The 18695-nt window shown below is 37.3% G+C and overlaps 1 protein-coding gene across 10 annotated transcripts in view; it reads right to left on the bottom strand.

Annotated features, from left to right (window-relative positions):
* Positions 1 to 18695, bottom strand: part of PPP2R2C (protein phosphatase 2 regulatory subunit Bgamma) — a 205490-nt gene that overhangs the window by 88815 nt on the left and 97980 nt on the right. For 2 of the 10 annotated variants that reach the window (XM_032984480.2, XM_032984481.2), the window contains exon 2: positions 3298 to 3453. The exons of 5 other annotated variants lie outside the window; for them this stretch is intronic. In XM_032984480.2, the coding sequence (XP_032840371.1) occupies positions 3298 to 3310 (13 nt within the window). In that variant the 5' untranslated portion in view covers positions 3311 to 3453. Of the gene's footprint in view, positions 1 to 3297; positions 3454 to 12885; positions 13037 to 14510; positions 14900 to 18695 lie in introns of those variants that run through there. 3 more of the 10 variants (XM_032984477.2, XM_032984479.2, XM_032984478.2) reach the window with 3 other exon arrangements.

Consider the following 18695-nt stretch of genomic DNA (forward strand, 5'->3'; position numbering starts at 1 on the left):
CAGCATTAAATAGCGGCACAGTGAGCAAGTGTTCAATGATGTTACAGTGCTGAGTGTACATAAAAGTTCATATCAGTATGCTGCTGCTGAAGAACCATCACTTGAGCTGCTAACCACGTATGTTGTGTTTTTAGATGAGAATGCACTGAGATATAATGAACCACTACAAAAGCAAACACTCTGCAACACTATTATATTCACTCCTCGTACAAAACGGGGCAGAATAACAACAATCCTGTCGCCTGCCCATTGGTGTGAGGAACTGAAGCCTCATCTGGAAACCGACCGTTGTACCAAATTCGTGCTCTTGCCATGAATTTAAATGAGATTTAAAGATCTGCTTATTCCTCTTTTTCTGCCTTATCTCCCAGCATGTTTCCCACTCTCCACCATTTCATCAACGCAGCAAATCCATTAGGCCCAGTGGTTGCAGACACCTCTGACTCTATGGACTGCTTTTTCTAAATGGATCAGATTTACCTTCTGTATTAAATCCAAGACTATATTAATAACTGCTTTATCTCCATAGAATCCCTTTTAACAGTTGAAAATCCAAATTAACTTTTCTCTCCTTACATTGTAAGGTCTCTCTATCTCAGTGTATGCTTATTACAAAAGCACAACCAATCCTCTCCAAAACCAACTTAAGAGATGTCTTCCACTGAACACTTCAAATCTGCATCCATTCCTACTTGTTTCTAATGATATTCATCCTCAGACCTGAGTGCTGAAGAGTTGGAGCTCATAAGATGATCTATATATCAACATGCTCTAACTCAAGCTATTATCTAATTGGACCAGCTTGAGTTTTATTTAAAACCTTTAGTTATTTATTATGACCTTTCAAATAAAGGGAAAATTTTCAGGTCAACCTCTCAAAAACAATGGTAGAATAAATTAATTTGCCATGACTATTTTTCAAGATACCTTTCTACACATTCAATTAATTAATTGAGTGACTACTAAGATAAAGTAAAATTAGCTTGTGATTGTACAGCTGAATACAAAAGCAGCTGACAAAAAACAATATGAGCAAATTTCCAACTTTTCCTGACTTTTGGGTACTTGATTTCGTTAAACATGTTTCTCATTTAACAATAAAAATGTCCCTGGGTCTCAAGTATTTCTGCTCTGTAATTAGTGACTACTAAATCCCTTATATATATTAGTTGGATTTTAAAGCAATCTTCAGCGTTTTGCTACTGTTATAGTACTATGTATACTAACAGAAATCTGTTATGCCACAACAGTCCTAGTCTTGCTGCAATGTGTGGTTAAGAAAAGCCTGAGCCATCCTCTCATCTCCTTTATCAGGGGTTGGAGGATAGCCTGCCCACATCCAGCACTTCCACAGCAGGCATAAAACTCCACAGCCTTACGCTAAAGCATATGGTAGGCTTTAATTTTCTTTTCCACCTCCCAGATATTTCCAATGTGATGTCCATTGTTTCTCTTGTAAAAGGAACCTCTCTCAGGGTCTTTTCTGTTCAGAAATTATTTTGTTGGCAGTCAGAATTTTTCTAAAGACTGTAAATAAATGATACTTTATCAACTAAGACCACCATTAAATAACATCATAATTTTCTAGTACAAAGAAAATTAATTTACGTCACACAAAAGCTTTGATCTGACAAATGCTGAACAGATAGATGTACAAGACTTATCACAAAACACTGGCAGTAGACAAGGAAGGGCAGCATTTGACACAGACCACTACTGGCCAGCTGAATGTCATCACAGACAGTATTACAACCTAGCAAAAAAAGATGTATCCATCTTCCTGTTCCACTAATGATACGCACAGAAAATTATCAATTATCTATGTGTCAAATCTATGACCCGTTGCTGCCAATTGAAAAGACAGACATATTCTTCACTTATTTGCTGTATTTTACTAATTAAACATGAGAATTATGGGAACCTTTCATTAACCCCTCAGCAAGTACATATATTTTAAAATAATTATATTCAACAGATGTTACATAGCAACTTCAAAGCCATATACAACTTGCAAATTTTGTGCGGCCTACAGACTTCTTTATTGTGGTCAGCTGATAATTTAGACTATGGTTGGTATAGGATCTCCCTCAGCAAGATCTGGACATTCACAAGGGGCCAAATGTGCCATCCAATCTGAGCTTGCAACCATTCATTCTAGACTCCAGATGCTCTCCTAAATACTTTGTGCACTAGGGAGAAGCCACTGGAAGGTTTTGTATCTGGACACAACAGCAAAATAAGATAAAGTTCAGCATTTGAAGATGGAGGCAGTGAACAGCCACAGCCCAACATGTAGCATGAAGGAACCAAGACGACATATGCAGGAAGCATTCCCCCCCATATTTGGCCAAAAGAAAAGACAGCTCTGAAGCCTTTTAACTCAATATCTAAACCATGTAAAAATCAGATTTTTAATAGCCTCTGTGCAATAGTATTAATATTCAACCAAAGTCATACTCAAATAAGACAATTAAAAAAAAAAAAAAAAAAGTTGCCTCAGCCTTAATTTTTAGGTGCTGTGGACGATCCAAGCAGAATAATATATTCTGTTGGATACCAAAGTCTTTTAAAATGTGAACCAGCACCACCACTCCAAAACCATCTTGAAACTGGTAGCATTCTGTGTTATTAAAATTATCTCCCTATAGTTCAGAAAAGACACAAGTAGGAAACAGAAGATTTTTCCATCTAAAACAAAAGCAAAGAGAAATTCTGACCTCAGAAAGCAGGCCAGTTGGCACTGAGATTGCTTGCTCATTCAAACAGCTAGCTGAGATACCAAAGCAGATATAAAGAAACCTAATTATTAACTATCATTTAGAATAGCACTTTATTGATCTATTTTTTATTTTGATGATATAGCTGTTATTTTATAGTCAAAATCTGTGCTTTGTTAGAACACAGTCTGTTTTCATTTTATGACTGCTCAGCATACAAAGTAAAATGACAATATTTGTTGAAAAGGAAGTGGAGTTTTGTTTTTTATGTTTTCACTTTTTTCTTTTCTGCGGGTAGCAAAACCAAATAAAGTTGTGCTTACAACAGTCCCACTGTCTACCTGCCACTGAAGGCAAGTTTGTAAATCTCAGGAGAGGCTGTTTCCCACCAAGCTGCAGACTCATAAGGAGCTGGCAACATCAAATGCCAGAGCCAGGCCAGAAGTCTCTTTCAATGAATTGGTACTGATTAAAAGATAGTCCACAACAATGGGGACAAACCGTACCGTCACAACTACCCAAAAAGCAACAGAATAAAGAGTCAAATGAGATCAAAAACGGTTAGTATACATGACTGTACCTTGGTCTATCATTTGGAAGATATAATTTATCAGTGCAAGCAGTGCAGCTTGTCTACTATATTTAGGGCTAAACCCAGATGGATTCAGTCAAGGAAATCTGAGGATTCTAGATGCCACCAGAGTCGCCTTGCGCACAAGCTTCCTTATAGCTTTCCCTAAAAAACAAAGAAATTCAAGACAAAAAAATGGTGAAAACTTTCCTCACCTAAGGATAATTTTTCAAGCAGGAACAAAACTGTTGACCCTGTAAGCAAGCAAGCACCTTGTTCTCCCAATCACTTTCAGTAACAGAAAAATACTTCCTCAGTGGATATTCCCAGACTTACAAGAGTGTAAATCACAAGCTGCAGCCCAGATCTTTCTAGCTCCTGTATTCACTTCCATCAGTGCAATTATCTGAGACCCAGAAGAGTTTCCTCTCTCATACTCTTAACCCCAAAGAAATAGGTACTATTTTTAGAATTACCAGGGAGGTGCGGATACTAAGTCACTGAAATAATTAAGTTCCTTGAAAATTCCTTAGTGTTTATCCCATTGTACAGCTGTTGAAGGGATGCAACTTGGATTAATCAGTTTACCCTCCATCAACAACAGTTCAACATAATGCTTGTTGAAGCAGAGTTTTAAGAAGCATTAACTGCTTCAGTCAATAAAATTTAAAATTGAGCCCAGAAAATCAGTCTACAGGATCTAGAGAACAGGTGCTCTTTCCCTTTTAAAGGTAAGATCTTCCTAATGAAAAATGAAAAAGTGATAAGAAAAAAAAAAAAATTAAAAAAAAAAATCACACAAGCATACAAATAAAATGCTCTATTTTGGAGAAATAAACTCTATTTCTGTCATCAGAACATAAAGAGAGGAAGTTAAGGAATCCATTCTATATTAAAAATGCTATTCAAAACAGACCAGTCCAAACTATCAACCCTCATCCCAGGTCTGTATAGCATCAAAGAAAAAAATGTCATGGATGCATGTAGAAATATAATCTTCATTTTAATTTGTATCTTTCACTTTTCTTCAAAAGTCTTTCCTTTCTAGAAAATACACTGGGAAAAAAATACATGCAAGTACCTAATAGGAGAAAGAAAAAATATCCATTATACATGCCAGGACGATTTCAATGCTTATTTACACATGCTTATATTTAAATTTGCAGAGCTTTGAAATTCAGAAAAGACAAAGTGCTGTATGAAAGCAGCCCTTTTTATGAAGGCGTTTACCATTATGTGAATGTAGTCCAGACAGCAGCAATCCATTCAAGTTGGTTACTCAGGTGTGTATCTGCATGAATCGTACTAAGAGAGTTATCTTTCTACTTATATTTGCACTATTAAAAGCAGTACTTTTAATAAATGGTGAATCTGAATCAAGCCCACAGTATTCTCTTGGTGGAAATGGGGCAAGTCCTCTGGGTATGTGGACCATTGTATCTCTATTATAATTTCCAAAAGCTACAATACTTATACCAGCAGGGGACTGGGGTGTATCACTATTTGCAAAGATTCGGTATAAGCAGTGAAGAACTATCAGTGTGTGTACAACATGTGACAGGTAAATGAAGTGACATGTAGCAACTCATGTCTTTGAACAACAGATCGGCACACAGAGTATCCTTTATACAACCAAACTTAAACACATTTCCCACTTCTTACATTATATGTTCCTTAAAAAGGCAGAACTCTACTAAATGAAATCCCATCCCTTATGACTTGATTTACAAGCTGTGTGGCAAGAAGACATGGGCAGCTGTTAGCAAAGGGCAATTTCTAAGTGAAGTCACATAGGAATATACATGTACTTTTGATGTGACCCCAAAAACTACTACATATCTTTCACAGATATTCTTGCAAAAGTATTAAAATGCAAGGGCCACTACAGAAAATACTTCCGAGAGCCTGAATATTCTTGTCCTCTTTCTGGCTTAAGAATTTCAGATGCTCAACACTTTTAAAATTATATGGTCAGTGACTGTGGTGCTTGAATAAAGAATAAATTAATTTATCTCTATATCATCTATGCTACACCTGGAAGACCTCATCTAAGAACTTATTTGCAGCAGACAACTATATGAGAATTCTGACAGTCATATTTCTGTCATTTCACTAGGAGCCATTTGTTGAGGTTTTCCACTTTTACATTTCTAACTGTCATTCCTTAATAAATGCACTATATTCCCATTATTGAGTGAAAACCAGGATCAAAGACATTAATTGTCACTTAAATACTGGCAATGTGTTTATGAGCATTTCAATTTCATAATCGCCTTCAGAATCATTTCCACAGTATTTTTAATATATGCAATAGTTACAGATTAGCATTACTTTTCATAAGTGCCCTCTATACATTTTGAATGCAACCCACCAGAAAGGTATGATCAGGAAGAACAACTCTCATTCTTTGCTCTCCCTCCTGTATTTACAAAATTTCAAAATGAAGATAAGAATTAATATAAAATATCCCATATTAAATATAGTGCAAAACTATCTGCCATACTCTAATAATTATAATGCCATAATACGTGCTGGTCATTTGTACATATCTTGCAACAGTATACAGTTCTTTAAAATAAGATAAACAACACTAATAAACAGTAAAAAGCATGTCTAGCAATAAAAAGCTCACCTGAAAACATCAGAAGATAAACCATCAGTAAACTGCCATTTGTAAAAAAAAAAACATGCTTAAAAACTGTCTCTTGGATGTATGTTTTTTATGTACTCAGACATCCAGGGGCAACTAACAAATGTGAAACACCACGTATATTAAAAATTTGGCTATCCAAAACCATAAACACTAAAAAAATCTCTTGATTCATCCAGATTTTTCTAGGGTTTTAATTTCACTGAAAAACATGGGAGATTGTCCTATGAGTATGTGTTTAAAGCATAGATTTGACATAAATAAAGATTAATAATTGACCTAAAAAGACTTTAGTCTGTTTAGCTAAAGAGTCAAAGGGGAGCACTCCATGTCCCACTTATTAGGATGCAGGAATCCCAGTGCAATAAATTAAGACTCACTACTCACTGTAAGTGAGGAAGAGGTTTACTGTTCTTTTAGTTTGCTGGGGCAAGTCTTTTTTGCTCTAATCCCTTTTTTCTTTTTTGGTACCATCTTGAAAGGTGGATTTTTTCATCCTGTTTCATGAACTGATGCACATCTTCCTCCTGATCTCTTGCAAAGTCAGGTACCGCGTGCTTAGAAAGCTGTGTTTCCTGAACATCACAGCTGACGACTTTACTATTCTGGTGCCATGTACGCAGCACGCTGAGGTTTACCTGGATGTCCAGTGACAATGAAGAATTCAAACACTGAAATGAAGCTGTTACAGGGGTGGAAAAGTTCATGGTCTCTACCAGCATCATTTAAAGCCTCTCCAAGATTCAGCTTCATCATTTAGTTACTATTCTTAGTCAAACTCTTGATAAGTAAGAGGTGGTTTTGTTCATACTCAGTGAGAGCAGAGATACCATTATTCACTGCCAGCATTTTAGTTCACAGTGGGACATTATTACCTGCATACAGAAAAAGAAGGGGTACCACATAAGACTCTAGGAAAGAAAACAAAAGCTCTCATGACACTTCTGGGAGCAATAAGCAAAGATTTCTTCAGGAGATCCGGCTATCCACTAGGAAAGGATTGTGACACTGTATTGTACAGACCACATAGACAAAAAACATTTGTAGAGCAAATTTTTACTTTTTTAATCTAGTTATTTCCAAATTCAAATATGAGCTTTCATATACTTACTGTTATCAGGTGCACTGCCTAGATTTCAATGGCCTTTTAGTATGTAGCACTGTCTTTTACAAGCACAATTTCTAACTTGAAATTTAAAAGTTTTATTTGTGGTATAGCCATAACTTTGGAAATAAGTTGTTTTGTATAAAAGAAGCAGTGTCTTTTATTTGTCTTGCTGACACATTTGCAGACAGGGCAGGTAGGAGAACAACCTTGCCTTCAAGCAGACAAGAGCTTCTTAAAACCTGCAGAAGACCCACAAAAGTCCATCCTCCATTTCTCGATAGTTCATCTGTCAGAATATATCCCTCTCTAATGACACTGTCTTTATTTTATGCCTGGATCACTGCAGCTACATATCAGCACCATTATGACTTTAAAATCCTTCTACATTATCTAGAAGTCTTCCAGAATTTCCTGATTAGCCAAAGAGCAACACTAAAATTGAGAAGACAAGTGGCAGATTCTGGTAATCTTCTACTAGCAAATAATACCCTGGCAGAAACATACTACCATTTAGTAGCACAACGAAAAACAATCAAAATAAAAATACCTAGTAATTTTTTAGCAGGAAATTACTGATGCCTTTGGGGTGATAAAACAACATAGAGAAATTAGTCAAGTGATTGAATTTTTAATCAGCATCCTGAAAAGGGACTACTGCCATTACCACCATTATTAGCATTTAGTTACACATTAGAATATATATCATAAACACAGACTCCGATAAATATTTTCCCGAAACTCAAATTCTGTTGTTCTCCCCAATTCTATAGATTTTTCAAGCCAACAATAGCTGCTCTTTTGATTACAGCTCTAGCCTGTGTGACCAATTTCTTGTCCTGAGCTGAATCATCACAAAAGCAAGCTGATTGGTTTAAAAAAAAAAAAAAAATGCTGAATACCATAGCAACTAGCTCGCAGCCTTGCTAACATGCAGGAAGGAATTTTTACTTGAACAAGAGCTACAAGTGAAAACAGTAGGCCAAAAGCAGATCTGGCATAATATCAACAACACAACAGAACCACAAAAGTTGCTTACCCCTCCCAATCTTTTCTCTGTAATACCTTTTGGGCAGCAATAAATCTCCAAGTTCTTATTAAAATACAATACAGGGAACAGGGAAAAATGAGTGCTATGGTATTGATTTTGCATATGTATCTAGACACTGCAGACTCTTTTCCAAAACAAACAGGATTAAATTTTGAAAAATCAAGTCACAGAAATGAAACAGTAATAGAGTTTGATCTTCAGTTTTAATCAATAATCATATCACTCAATAATTGAAAGGATTAACAGTTTCTAAAGAAACATCTCCAAATATACTTAACTCTTCATTGTCCAACTTAGTGACTACTTTTAGGAACACATCAAAGTAGCCTAAATATTGATAATAAAGACAAACACTTAATGACACTACACTCTAAGAATTGCATTATGTCTCTAAGGAATACACCTGAAGCAGCATATTGCTCTGGAATAACAGTAAGAGTCTGTGTTGGGTTTACATGGCAAGGTTTTAGTGGCAGGGGGGCTGCAGGGGTGGTCTCTGTGAGAACAGACTAGGAGCTGCCCCCATGTCCGACAGAGGCCGTTCCAGACAGCTCTAAGACAGACCCACTGCTGGCCAAAGCTGAGCCCATCGGTGACACTGGTGGTGTCTCTGTGATAAGGTATTTAAGAAAGGGTAAAAAAGCTGCACAACAGCATCTGGGAGAGAGGAGTGAGGAAACGCAAGAGAAAGCCCTGCAGACACCCAGGTCAGTGAAGAAGGAGGGGGAGGAGGTGCTGCAGGCGCCGGCACAGAAATTTCCTTGCAGCCCATGGAGAGACAATGTTAATTCAGGTTGTCCCCCCTGAAGCCCATTGAGGAATCCACCCCAGAGCAGGTGGAAATGATTTGAAGGAAACTGCAGCCCATGGAGAACCCACACTGGAGCAGGGTCCTGGCAGAAGCTGCAGGCCCATGGAGAGGAGCCCACACAGGAGCGGATGTTCTGGCAAGAACTGTGGCTTGTGGAGGACCCACACTGGAGCAGTATGTGTCTGACATACTGTACTCCATGAAAAGGATTCAATACTGGAGCAGTTCTTGAAGAACTGCAGACCGTGAGAAGAACCTACATTGGAAAAATTCATAGAGGACTGTATCCCCAGAGTGGGACCCCATGCTGGCGTAGGGGAAGAGTATGAGGAGAAGGATCAGCAGAGACAAAGTGTCATAGGCTGACTGCAACCCTCATTCCCCATCCCCCTGCGCTGCTCAGGGATGGCAGGAGGTGGCAAGAAAAGCAAGGAAGTAAGGAGTGAAGTTGAGTCTGGGAAGAAAGGGAATGAGAGGAAGGTGGTTCTGGTTTGGGGTTTTTTGTTTGTTTTTTTTTTGTCACTAACTTACTATATTTTTAATTAGCAATAAATTAATCTTTCTGAAGTTGAGTCTGTTTTGCTTGTGACAGTAAATGATGAGTGATGTCCCTCTCCTTATCCTTTCATCTTATTTTCTTCCCCTGCCCTGCTGAGGAGGGAGAGTGAGAGCACAGCTTGCTGGGCACATGGCAGCCAGCCAAGGTCACCCCACCACAGAGTTCTTTGGTTCGAGGGAAGCCGATATCTCTCCTAGGCAACTGCAGCTACGAAGGCTTTGCTTTGAAGTAGATGAGCCCATCTGTTCTAGGTCAGCTATAATAGGCTTTCAGTGCATTGCACAGTGATGAATTACAGTCCTGTCTCTTCTCTGCCATGTTTGGGGTGGCTTGTACTCTGGAGACTCTATTCAATGGCATAGTAAGGACTTGGACTGAGTTTTTCTTTATAGGCCAGAAGAAAAATCAGCTCCGTTCTTTAGGAGTCATTAAAAACCTGCTATGAAGTAACATCAAGTCAAGAGGACTAGATACAAGGCCCACAGTACAGCTATTTAAATTGCTTTTAAAACTAGGGCTAATTTTCAAACTGAAGAGGACTGAGTTAAGTACATAACTCCACAGTATCAAATTAATTTACTTAATCACTATAAGTAACATTCCTGAGCTTTCACTGGCATTAAGGACTGCTATAAGCCACCCACACCAATGAAAACCCAAACACTTTTTTTGCAGCTAAAATGAGGGTAAGTGCCTTACTTTGGATTCCTGAATCTTAAAATAGTGGCCTGATTTTCTGTTAATGAAATAATGAACTATGAAGTAATATTTTTGTTAATATTATTTTTTTGGATCTGACAAGAAATGGTCACAAAATTCTTAAGGTCTTCTGACCTGCAAACTCGTTGAGTCTCACTGGGAGGTTACGGTCCCAGGACACTCTTCCATCAGAGACCACAGACCTTGAATTAACAAAACATATTTTGTTTTTTTTTTGAAGTGACTTCATCATACTGGTAAATTGCTTGACACATTCTACTTATGTTGTTGAAAATGGGCACATTTCTGTTTTGTCCCAGGTCTCTGATCTATCATAATTCAGACATCAAAATCAGCCTAATTGTAACCATAAATTTGTGCTCAATATATACATATCTCAAAGTATGTCTGTATTTATAATACATAGGGTGTATACAGACTCCGTTATACACCATCAAGAACTATGTACCCATCTCAGAAAGCATGCATGTCTTATATCTTTCAGAAGTTATTTGCTTTATTTTAAAGACACATTCTTATTGAAATCACTTTCTATAAAAAAAGTGTGAAATTCCCTAGTTTAGCTCCATAAGAAGCATATACTTGTTATTTTGGTATCTCAAGTAGAAGTAGGAAAAGCAGGGCAAAGAGAATCCAAGAAACTTAGCAAAACCACACTCGAAAGTTTTAGTTGCCCCTGATTCTGAAACACAGGAGTTTCTAACACTAACCTTACTCATCAGATAGGAATATTTGATGTGCTGATCCTAACAGAGAACTAGCTCTTGCCCATTCCTCATACTTTCAGGATGGGAATTTTTGTTGAGTTTGTTTTGATATACTGTAGCTTTGTTTATAATAGATGAAGCAAGGAATTTTTTTTACCCGAGCTGATATCCAGCAATTCTCACAGAGAGAACACCACCTGCTTTCTGAAAAATACAAAATGGTACTCTGTCATTAGTATTACGCATGCAAGCACATAGCACATAACTCATGTGTCCAAAAATGCACCATACATATATGTACACTGGAGATACTAACATGCTGCTGTAAATATGGCCCTATTACATACATGATCAGACTTTGTTCCTGTACCAGTAATTCTATTCAATTTATGTCAATGACAATTTATACTATTTCCCCAAAATAGTAAATTTACTCTGAGGAGCTTATGATCTTGAGTCAGAATCTGAAAGAATTTTTCCATACCCCAACTGGCATGAAAGAAATTACAAAGTTGCAGTACTACAGCAGAGATTCAGTGACACAATGACACAATGCTAAGGCCAGAAAAGTAGTGCTTGAGATAGGTTATGAAATGAGAAAATAATCTAATCAGTAACAGTCTTAATGATGACTGTAGGTGTTTCAAAATCTTTGGGAGAGGTAACACAAATGCTCAGAAAGTCAAAAAGAATGCTGCTATTCTATTTTACTTCATTCACCTAGCAAAAAGGCAGTACTTGAGCATAAACACTTATATTGTCCTTGTCATAAAATTTATTACAACAAAATAATTATTTCATAGACAGTATTATCAGGAATTTTAAAAGTAACTTGAACTACCAGGTTTTTTTGTCTTTAAAAAACAAAAGTAAACTGTTTATGGATACATATCTGCATGTTAGTCCAACTGCTGAGTGTCTGGAAGCAACTCATTAATGAGAAGAAAACTCAGAGGTAAGACAGTAGAAACTGTTCCTTCTAGTATATAGCACTGCTGATACAGATAGGACCCAGGAAAAGTATTACAAAAATATTGAACACAAAAGGGGGCATCTTAGCACAAACACAGCATACTCAGACATAAAACAATCTGCCTAGTTACAATTCAGTCATAGGAACTAACATCTAAACCATCAAACAGATGTGCTGCACACCAAGCCTTTGATATTACAATGTTCTAATGTAGAACCTTATTCTTTCCCATAGTATTTAGACTTCTGAGTTCAAAAGTGAGTTGACCAAGACAGTTCAAGGTGTTCTGCAGAAAGTGTTTTATTAGTTAATCTCAATAAAAATGTTAAATCAGGAATATAAAACATATGGATCTACCCAAAAACTCTGTCAATGGTTCTCTGCATTATACGCAAAGAACTGCATCCCTGCAGAAGTACGTAATATTACCTTCTCTGAGAAGCTGTTCACCCTGCTATGAAGACGCTAAACTACAGCAATGAAGTTAGCTAATTTGCCCAAGGTCACCTGTAGAATTAGTAGCTAAGTAAAAACAAAAACTTTTTATTGAAGATCAATGAAAAGTTGCCATCTACATATGGATTGCTAGTCTAGAAGACAGAGCCAGTACCATTTAATGCTGTTTTCTGCAGTCCATTTAAAAAATACAAAAAAAATGGTGTGTACAATACAGTTACCCAGCAGATGGGAGACAGAAAATGGAGAAAAAAAGAAAGAGAGAAAAGGCGACATGCCTTTACTTTTATTGTAAGTATTTTGGATTTGCATAATGTTTGGGACATCTTGGATGCTAAGTGACAACATTTAGAACATGCATAATCTAGGTGTGCCACATCCTCTAGGACACAGTTGTTTTCAAAAATTTTTTATTCACTGCTTATAAAGGCACATAATACAATCAATGAACTGTAGACATCTTTATCACATTTGTTTTTTGTGGCTTCCGAGGTCCATTGTCATAAGGGCTTCCTGTAACCAGCCATCTGGGATGAAAGCAAAAATAAGTTATAAGCATCCTTACCTCCAAGTCCATCTCCAGAATCAACCTCATAGATGCTCTCCCCTTCCATGTTGTCTTTAGGATGCAGCAGAAAGTAAGATATTCCTCAGGTGATTTGCTCAGGCTCCAGAATGAAGCTGAATCCACCAACTCTGCAGCCAGCAGATGATATCTTTCAAATAAAAATACAGAAACAAAATCATTGATCCACTTCTATACAACAGAGAAGTCTTTTGATTTCTCCCTTAAACCCCCAACTTTCCAATACTGTGTGTCAGTTATTTCCACATCCAATATCTCAGCACTTTATATCAACACAGTCTTTTCAGTGGGTATCTGAACTCCTTTTTAATTGTAAATTCAATTCCCACTCACAGTACAAACCCTGCACCCCATATAAAGAGGTTGCCTCAGTCGAAATTCCAGGACTATATTGAGGGGGGAAGCCTCAGCACAGAGCCATTCTTATTCATGTGGCCTGACAGGACTAGGAATGGGCAAGATGGAGCAATATACTATCCATTCATAGGATTAGCTCTTCTCTGGCACCATGTGGGTACTGTGAAACCAAATTATATCCAGGTTGCAAACAGCAACACAGACTGAAAGCATAGAGATCATGGGGTTTTTCTTTCTTAAGATTACTCTTAGGGTCACTAAGTTTAGATAGAGAGAGCATCTTCTTTAGCAGTGGACTTGATTTGCAGATGAATGTAAAGAAGAAAAGTGTAAAGATGGGTGTGGACAAAAGAACAAACCCACTACTTGGCTTATTTAAAAGAAAGACAATGAGGGAGCAAAATCTCTTTTCCCTAAACTGAATAGCTAGCTGTTTTTCTATTATTCTGCTACAGTGTAGCTAACTTTTACCACCTCCTTCACTTTTTGAATAAAATAGAAATAACTCTCAATGAATTAAAAAAAAAAAAAACATTAATGAGTCAAGAAGCATCCACACATTGGTGCCTTTGAGAGGCAAAAAAAGACAAAAAGCAATCGGAACAGCATGGAGTTACTGGAGTAGTTTTGCAGCAAGCAGAGAACTGTCATGTATCAGATGCTCATGATCCAGACAGCAAAGCAAGGATGAGTTCCACCACTCAGCCCCCCATGTAAGGTTTGCAATCTGATTATTTTTAAAACGAAGGAAAACAGAAACCAGAAGCCATCCAAAAGATCACAGAGGCTTCTCTCTGCCAGAAATGAACTTGAGCAGGCTGAGAACGTAAAACATGACAAGAGAATGATGATCAAGTACATGAATGATGTGATATATAAAACATAGTTCAGGTACCAATAGTAACTCAGAGCTAGTCATGGAGTGATGTATTGGCTGTCTCCTTGACAGTTTCAAATGAGCAAATAGCAATTAAGCTTTATTTGCAAGTCTGTGACCTTCTCTTTCGCTTTTCCATGTCATCAGGATTGCATTCAAATTGTCCTATGCCAGTTAATTTTATTGAGAGGGTGGAAAAGGGAAAAGTTCTGTATTAACATGAACTGCCCTGTGTGTTTTGTTCAACTCTCTTCTTCAACTTCTAACGAGAAAAAAGCAATATTATAAACAAATCTGTATTCAGACACCAAGTAAAAGAAAATCAATAGTTCAAGTACTGTATCATTTGTTGATAAAAAGAAGGGCATACCTAGAAGCTTCACACCAGGTGACCTCTACTTCTTCAACTTCTTCAAGCATCTTTCTCAGCATCTGCATGTTTCCTCTGGTTGAGCCAGTGTAGGTGTATGCCATGTAACAGAGCATGCATGGCACTGCAAAACACTGAGCAGACTTTCCATGGGGTGAAAGTTGTAGTATAGCCATCTTACACTGCTGATACCTCTTCTTAAACTCACATCAGTGATTCAAGATGTTCTTCTAAATCAGCATTCATGTTTTTTCAGAAGGAATGCTACTGCAATTTTCAAAGGACTAAAGACTGAGAAAGGACCCATGATAATGCTGATTTTTAGTGATGAAGTATCCATGGAAAAAAAATTTAGTTTGGTAAAAAAAAATCCACACATTTTAAAAATATGAAAATACTTACCAAATAAATAACTAGAACACAGCGGTTATAGTATCAAGCTCTGGCTGCGTATTCACACCTGAAATATGTATGTTCCAAATGCTGATTTAGGATACTCCCAAGAACATTATCAATCTTAGTTCTTGTTTATAAAAGTAAATGCCATCAAGCAATGAATATTGGATTCTCATGATCAAAAAAGCTCTACTGCAGATGTCACAAGATTTAGTACTATTTTTACTGGACAAATGGATCAGATGAGCAAATAACCATAATTTGAGAAAGCCAACCACAGCCTTTCAAATGAAAGAAATTATCTTGCAAGTTTCCTTTTGGAAAGGTTTTTTGTTCTGCTCAGATATTCTGTCAACCCTGGGTTTTTTGATGATTGCTACAGACCTCCTGCGTGGTAATACAGAAACCCTGTTAGTATAAAGTAACTGCTGACCAAAGGGCATTGTGCAATGTCTAAAAAATAAACATTGCATTTTTAGTCAGGCTTTATGCCTACATATCTGGATACAAAATAACCTGTGCCCGGCATAAATACCTACTTCTACATCTACTTAGACACAGGTATTAAACAACTTAATGTGTTCATCTATCTGCAAACAAAAATGTGTGTCCTTATAAAAAATGCATAAAGTGTCTCATTTTGCCTTATAGTAATGAACTAAATGAAATCTGTATGCCTTTATTAAAACCTGCAAGTGTAGAAAGTAGTAAATTTCAAGACATACAATGCATAAGGGTTGATTACTAAAATTAGATCTCAGTATTGTGAAATATTAGCACTTCAGTGCAAAGTTACTAAGACATTAAGTGGAACCAAAATCTTCATTGTCTACTTAGAAAATTACTATTATTATTCTTATGGAAAACTGAGATTAGAAGAAGAGAAACAGAAGAAAACCTGTTTTTAAATAATTTCTTATTTTACATATATTCCTTCTGAAACAAATTAATTGTTCTTTATTACATGATTGCTGTCTCTTCCCACTTGGCATCTGTACAAATGTTGCTTTTAATAACATTTTACTCAAAGTTGAACATTTTTGGGGAGAGGGTCTGATGGTGAATAGAAAACCCCCTATTGTTCTGTTCCCTGGCTAGGAAAACTTTTTAATTAAAAATTGAAAGCAAAAGGATGCAGCAGTACTGAAATCTAGAGTTGCTCAAATGTAATCACAGCAATGGGTTAACAACAGAGGTGGAATGCTCAGTGCAGAACTGCTTCATGCTTGGCTGTAAGTTTACACCTTCTACTAGGGAGAAAAAAAAAAAAAAACCTGAAATGTTTAAATTCAGCATTATTACAAAGGAAAAAATCCACAGCAGAGAAGCAGTGAAGTATTACTACAGCTGTTTTAAAACAGATGGGATACACTAATAAGTTTTATACTTTTTAAATTATAGAGCCTTCAAAACCTACAGTACCAGGCACTCCCTCGGTCACATAACTTCACTTTTTGATAGCTTTTGCTTCTTGTTCATCCAAATCCTTCCCCTTGCTAATACCATACAGTAGGCCCCATTTTCCACCACCATACCAGAGTGTAAAGCCACCTGGGACCAAACCATCATTTTGTGCTGGCATCTGGTCCTGAATGAAAATGCTATCATGAGGAAAAAAAAGGCAATGAACACGTTTACTCAAGTTTTGTAACCTGAAGTCTTTGTCAGCTATTAGGGAAGTTGTTTCCAGTGTTGAGGGAACAGCACATGAAAGGAGGCTTGGGAAGAGTCTCAGCAAGACCAGTTGTTCCCAACTTCTGCCTTCAGTTCACAGAACCATCCATGTCAGAGCAAGGCAGTGGGTGGCAGGAAGATGAATTCAGAATGTATAACTAGGTCCTACTAGCACGATTATTTTTTTTTTCTTTCAGAGAGGTCAAAGAAGCCTCACTGCTGTTTTAACACATGCCAAGGAGTTATATTGCCAAGGAGTTGTGCAGACAGTAGAGCGACAGATGAATTCCTGTTACTAGTTGCCTTCTTCAGACCAGGGCCTAACCACAAGTGCTGTACACTGGGGTGCACAGAAGCTGCATATGCTATCCCTGTACTTGCTGTGCAGTCCCACAAACTGGAAGAATCCCCAGCCACAGATACAGTGGTGATCTCTGATCTTTTTGACCTGCCTGAGTCCAAGAAAGCCCAATCAAACGTAAGTGACTGTGGTCCCTTGATCTTTCTGAAATGATCTGTTTAACCCTCTGGCTGCAGATATTGGATTTTGTGGAATTAATTCCCACTGAAGTAACAGAATACTACCACTGGAGCTTATGTACATTATAACAACAACATTTGAAAAAGCATAAATTGTGTTGCAAAAATCAAAGTATGATAAGAATATTTGTATTTACAGTTTAAACTTTCAGGTTTTAATTCTCCAAGTAGTGTCAGAAAGATCATAGAGTTTGCTACATTTCACATTACATGCTAAGATAAGAAACATGTCAGAATTAAAATGCAACGGGAAGAGTGAAGTCACTGCAGTAGCACACTTATCTGTTAACTCAAAGACCCCAGCAGTCCCAAATACATGTCATGGGTGTGCTTTTTCAAACAGCATTTTTTCACAACAGATTCCTACATAAGCCCAAACTTCTAGACTGCAGCTAGACAAATCTGCCCCAGATGTACACTGTCGACTCCTGACCATAAATCGCAGAGGGTCTTTTCAGGTAGTTTAAACAAGAGATCGTTCATCTCCCTTTACCTCTGTCCATTCTTTTCTCTTTGGAGCACACTGTAGAGAGCACAAATAGTCAAACTGCTTCCCTCTCTCTGCTCACCAGTTTTTCTGTTCTATTTATTCAAAACACCATTTTATAATGTTTTGCACTTGGTGTCACTGGAGAATGGTCCCATGCAGAGAACATACTGGGCATGAGAATTAGGTGACTGCAGAGACTGACTTTGCAGCTTTTAAAAAAACATCTGAAGTGAAGTAGGATGCTAAAGTAGAAGAATACAAGATTTTTAGCACTATTATGTTCTTATACCAACCTCAACACAGGAGCAGAATAAAACTGGTCAGTAATTCTTCCATTTAGTTCCCCTGTCTTCAGGCAAGAGTGGGAAGAAAATAAAAATAATCAGAAAATCTGTACTACTACATCAATAGAGAGGAGGCTGGTACCAGATCTACCTCGGAAAGGTTCTGTTCCTCAGAGTTACAGTAGTCCTGTGCCCCTGCAGGCAGCCAACCTCACACAAGGAGTCCTGCTCAACTAGTTACTTCTGCTTTCTCTCAACTTCCATTATTTGTCATAGGAATTTATTCAAAGTTTATGAATTAGTCCAAGATCCTTCATACATATTTAAGTGCTTTTCAAAAAAGAAATCTAATTTTGGAATTGGGCAGAAATCTTGTATTCAGTCAGGCATAACCATGCTTGAGTTAGTCCTGCAGTAATACCCTAACAAGAAGCCTTCCTGACTACCAGACTTGATAATCATAATTCCTTCCTAACAAGGCTTTCAGTGAGACTGTTTTATTATTCAAAGAAAATTTGAGTTGAATAGATTCACCTCATTTCACCACGAAGCTGTATTTTTTTTTTGAAGTATTTCCATATGGAAATCTCAAGGAAGTAAAAAAAAAAATTCATTTTGGACATAGACATTTTAAACACTGACAAAATCCTCAGTTTTCAATACCTCAACATAAGCTCTAACTCAAGATTTTGCAAAGTAAGATCTAGTGCTAACAAAATGGCTTGCTGAGAACAGGCATGAACGGAGATCCATGCATTCTAATCCTGCAAAGTACAGTTCAGGGAGGGGCTAAGAATCAGT

The sequence above is a fragment of the Tyto alba genome, unplaced genomic scaffold (assembly GCF_018691265.1).
Source record: "Tyto alba isolate M040663 unplaced genomic scaffold, T.alba_DEE_v4.0 Super-Scaffold_6, whole genome shotgun sequence".
NCBI classification, from domain to species: domain Eukaryota; kingdom Metazoa; phylum Chordata; class Aves; order Strigiformes; family Tytonidae; genus Tyto; species Tyto alba.